We start from the raw sequence: 4,458 nt of genomic DNA on the forward strand, positions 1-4,458 counted from the left end.
GTGAGCACCTGGGGATGTTCCCACCTCCTAGGTTATGAGCTTCCCTCCTACTAAGGGAGGGAACCATTACTTAACAAAGACAGGAATTCTAATCTGAGCCTTCCCCACAACAAATGAAATCAGAACCAAGGAAGATGGTATTTTTCAGATATCACTAAAAATATCCAGTGTTTCTCATATCTGTTTGGAAACCAATAGAATTGAGAAAGATAAATGCAGCAGTTTACTTTCCTTGAACTTCAGGTGAGTAATGACCAAATGGGCTACTCTGGCTTCACAGGTAAAATCTAGAATATAAGAAAGAGTCTCTTAATCAATTAGCACTGGGTTCCATTATATGAGGGTTCAAGTTTGAGGCAAAGAAATACTAAATTCATGCAAAATATTATGTGATAGAATCTTTCTTCTCTATCATCTATCCATCCATCTACTAACTATACATAAACATGTCAAAAAATGTTCTCAACTGCATCTCTTTATCTCCAACTGTGTGCACTTAGAAAAATAAGCTCTTTTTTTATGTGAACTGTGAGGGTTGACTCAAAATCTTTCTGCAGTCCCTTCTGTAACTCAAATCCTATGATGCCAAGGCTCTCATATCCAAAGTAAATTGAGGACATTGAGGCCAGGAGACAAAGAAGAGAGGCATGGGCAGAATTGTTGGAGTGAATCAAGGAGGACTTCTTGAAGGATAAGATGATGGGAGGAAATTCATCCTAGATGGAGACAATGTTCTGGGCAGGAAGTCAGAGTTAAAACAAGAAACTTGCTAATTCAGTCTTTAAATGTCAGTTAAGCTCGCAGGATGCAAACCTTGGTTTTTTTCATCTTATATTAGAAAATGTTGGTGTGATTATTGTTATAAATTTGATAAAAGAGTCTTGAAGATCACCCTAAACACTTCTGGCATAAGATTGGGATATTGTGTGGTTTCTAACATGAAAGGGACAGGGTCCAAATCAGAGAACGAAGGAGGCTATAGAAGAGCAGATGTTGATGGAGGATAAGTAGAAGGATGTTTCAATACTAGCTAGGTTTGATAGAGGAATTAACCTCCCAAACCCTAAAAAGAGTTACACATCAGTTTTACTAAGAAAAACTGAAATTAGATTCAAATTTTTAAAAACATGACTGAACTATGACAATGATTGAGAAGGAATTTGTGGAACCTCCTCTTTTTCTCAGATAGATTCAATATTTTGACTTCAATGTGGTTCCTATTAGTCTAACATATCATTAAATTGATGGAATGGCATTGAAGGATATAATAGTACGCACTCTTGGAAAAATATCTGAACATGATTTCTAGTCAATAAGTTTATTATTTATAGAGGTCATGCATAGACACACAGATGTGCACACATTTAACCACAAACACATAGAGTTGCACATAGATAATCATTGACTTTTGTATTGTAGAAAACCAAATATGCAAATGTCAAAATGCATTGTGTGTGCATAGGAGATTACCAGTAGAAATTAATTTTTTAATTTTCTTCAGTAAATATATATGAGGCATATAAGAGGTTTTGGATTTAGCTCAGTGAGTAGAGCATCTGCCTAGCATGCATAAGACCCTGGTTCAATCCCTAGCACAGCAAAAAATAAATAAAAAAAAATACATATAAATACACATATACATAATAACATAAAATGTACTATTTTAAGTATTGCATCCCTCACCTGTTCTTTTCCCTCTACTGATCTTTCTCTAATTTACTTATAGTTTTTGTGTAATTGGAGCTTTGTGGATGTACAAAGGTAAGATTCACTGTGGTGTATTCATACATGTCTATAGGAAAGTTAAGTCAGATTGATTCCACTGTTTTTCCCTTATCCTGTCCCTGCTCCATCCCCTGGAACCCCCTTCCTCTACTTCACTGATCTTTCTTCTATTTTGATGGAATTCCATATTATGGTTTTAAAAAAGCAGTTTCCACATTACTGCATTGGATTCTTATCTCATTGCTCTGAGGGAGGAAGTACATCATCTCTATATTCAAGGAAACATCAGATTCACAGGATTGAAGGGTCTGGGTAAAGTCCCAGAAAAAAACAGACAGCAGGACTAGGATTCACACCAGACCAAATCATTCCTAATCCAGTGATCTCCATCCTAAAGAAGAGAAGAATAAGAATGGAAGCCTAGAAAGAACTGAACTAAATAGCAAAATAGAAAATAAAAAGCATGATTTTGGAATATTTGGCAATTACTGTGAAACAACATTTTAATTCAAGTTCTTCATAGGAAATATTGAGTTGTCTTTTTTTTTTTTTTTTTTCTTTTTTGCAGGTGCAAGGCTATGGGAAGTTTCAACACCAGTTTTGGAGAAGGATTCATTTTGGTGGGATTCTCAGATTGGCCTCAACTGGAACTCATCCTCTTTATTTACATTTCAATTTTCTACTCCCTAACCCTCTTTGGCAACACCACCATCATCATTCTCTCACAACTGGACTCTCGACTGCACACACCCATGTACTTCTTCCTTTGCCACCTCTCCTTCCTGGACCTCTGCTATACCACCAGCACTGTGCCCCAGATGCTGATCAATCTTTCTGGATTTGACAGGACCATCAGCTATGGAGGGTGTGTGGCCCAGCTCATCATATCCCTCTCCCTGGGTGGAACTGAGTGTATACTTTTGGTGGCTATGGCTATTGATCGCTATGCTGCTGTGTGTCGTCCACTCCACTACACAACCATTATGCACCCCCTTCTCTGCCAGTCACTTGCTATTGTATCCTGGGTGGGAGGTCTCATAAACTCTCTGATTCAGACAGGCCTTATGGTAACTCTGCCTCTCTGTGGCCTCCATTACCTGAACCACTTCTTTTGTGAGATGCCTGTACTCCTGAAGTTGGTTTGTAAGGACACAAGACGAACAGAGGGCAATTTCTTTTTATCTGTAGCCATAATCTTGGTCTTTCCTGTAGCCCTGATTCTAGGTTCCTATGCACACATTGCTCGGGCAGTACTGAGGATCAAGTCAATGGCTGGGCGCAGAAAGGCGTTTGGAACATGTGGCTCTCACCTCCTGGTGGTTTGCTTTTTTTATGGCTCAGCCATGTACACATACCTCCAACCTACAGGCAGTTACTCTGAGAGTGAGGGAAAGTTTGTTGCCCTTTTTTATACTATAATTACCCCCATGCTCAATCCTCTGATCTATACTCTGAGGAACAAGGATGTGAAGGGGGCTCTGTGGAAGGTACTGGGGAGAGACAAAGATTCCAGGTAGGAGGTGAAATGAGGGTCAGTAAAATATCATGTAATCTCTTTCATATTATGAAACCCCATCATGTTCCTTGGAGGGCAGTTGATTAACTAGAAAGTACCTTCAGTCAGACTCAAGATTTTATTTACTTGCTTCTCTGGAAGTTGGAAGCTGGGATCTGTTGAGTTGCTTTTTATCTTAGTGTTTATGATCTTTGGCCAGCAAAAAATAATTGTTATTTTTATCACAACTTTTGTTAATGCCACAAGATAACCAGAGAAGAGTTTGGGATATAGGCATTTTGTGTCCTCTTGTGGAGAATGGGGGTGGGTTTTTTGGCAAGTCTGAGACTGAAAGAAGACTTAATTCAGAATAAAAACACATTTCCAAAGTGATGATTGCCAAAGAGTACTCTGTGCTCAAAGACAGAGAACAAGAATTCACTTCTGCTTTATAAATTAATTGTAGGTTGGGGATGTAGCTTAGAAGTAAAGTATTTGTTTAGCCTGTGGAAGGTCCTGGGTTCAATCCCCACCAACACACACACACACACACACACACACACACACACACACAAACTAACCATGACCCTAGTCATATCTCTTTACATCTCAGGGTCTGTTTCTAAAGTCTTTTACAGTGATTACCCTCCTATGAAATATGGAACAGTTAAGAAAAACATGAACAGAGTTACTGTAAGGAGCATGTAGAGTTTCAGATATGATGTCATTTCACTTACTGGAACAAAAAGGCAAAATGATTAGGGTGGTACTGAGCAAAGGCATCAACATCTCATAAGCTACATTAAGGGTCTCAGTCAAGCTACTTGGTTTGACTTGAAAGTTATTTTCTATTCAGTGACTGCCTGTGTTTATCATAGAATTAATAGCCAAGATATGGCATTAACCAGGATATCCATCATTGGACAAATGGATAAGTAAAATGCTGCATATATACACAATGGAATGTTATTCAGTCATAAAAAGAATGAAATCCTGTAATTTGCAGCAACTGTAGGATAGTATATGAAGAAGAATAAGCCAGGCACAAAAGGACAAATAATGTTAATTCCCACTCTTGTGAAAGCTAAAAAAGTTGATGTCATACAATAGAGAGTAGAAGAGTGGTCACTAGAGCCTAATATGGGTAAGGGTGAGGAAGGATAGAAAAGGGTTGAACAATGGGTACCAAAACACAGTTAATAGGAGGAATATGTTCTCGTGTTCTACAACCCATTGGG

The 4,458-nt window shown here is 38.4% G+C and overlaps 1 protein-coding gene across 1 annotated transcript; it reads left to right on the forward strand.

Annotated features, from left to right (window-relative positions):
• Positions 1–2,303: 2,303 nt before the first annotated feature.
• LOC124987198 (olfactory receptor 10-like) lies at positions 2,304–3,242 on the forward strand. The gene has a single exon (XM_047556248.1). It carries the CDS (start codon positions 2,304–2,306, stop codon positions 3,240–3,242), a length of 939 nt encoding a protein of 312 aa, XP_047412204.1.
• The last annotated feature ends 1,216 nt before the right edge of the window (positions 3,243–4,458 follow it).

Source organism: Sciurus carolinensis, chromosome 6 (genome assembly GCF_902686445.1).
Source record: "Sciurus carolinensis chromosome 6, mSciCar1.2, whole genome shotgun sequence".
Classification (NCBI taxonomy): Eukaryota; Metazoa; Chordata; class Mammalia; order Rodentia; family Sciuridae; genus Sciurus; species Sciurus carolinensis.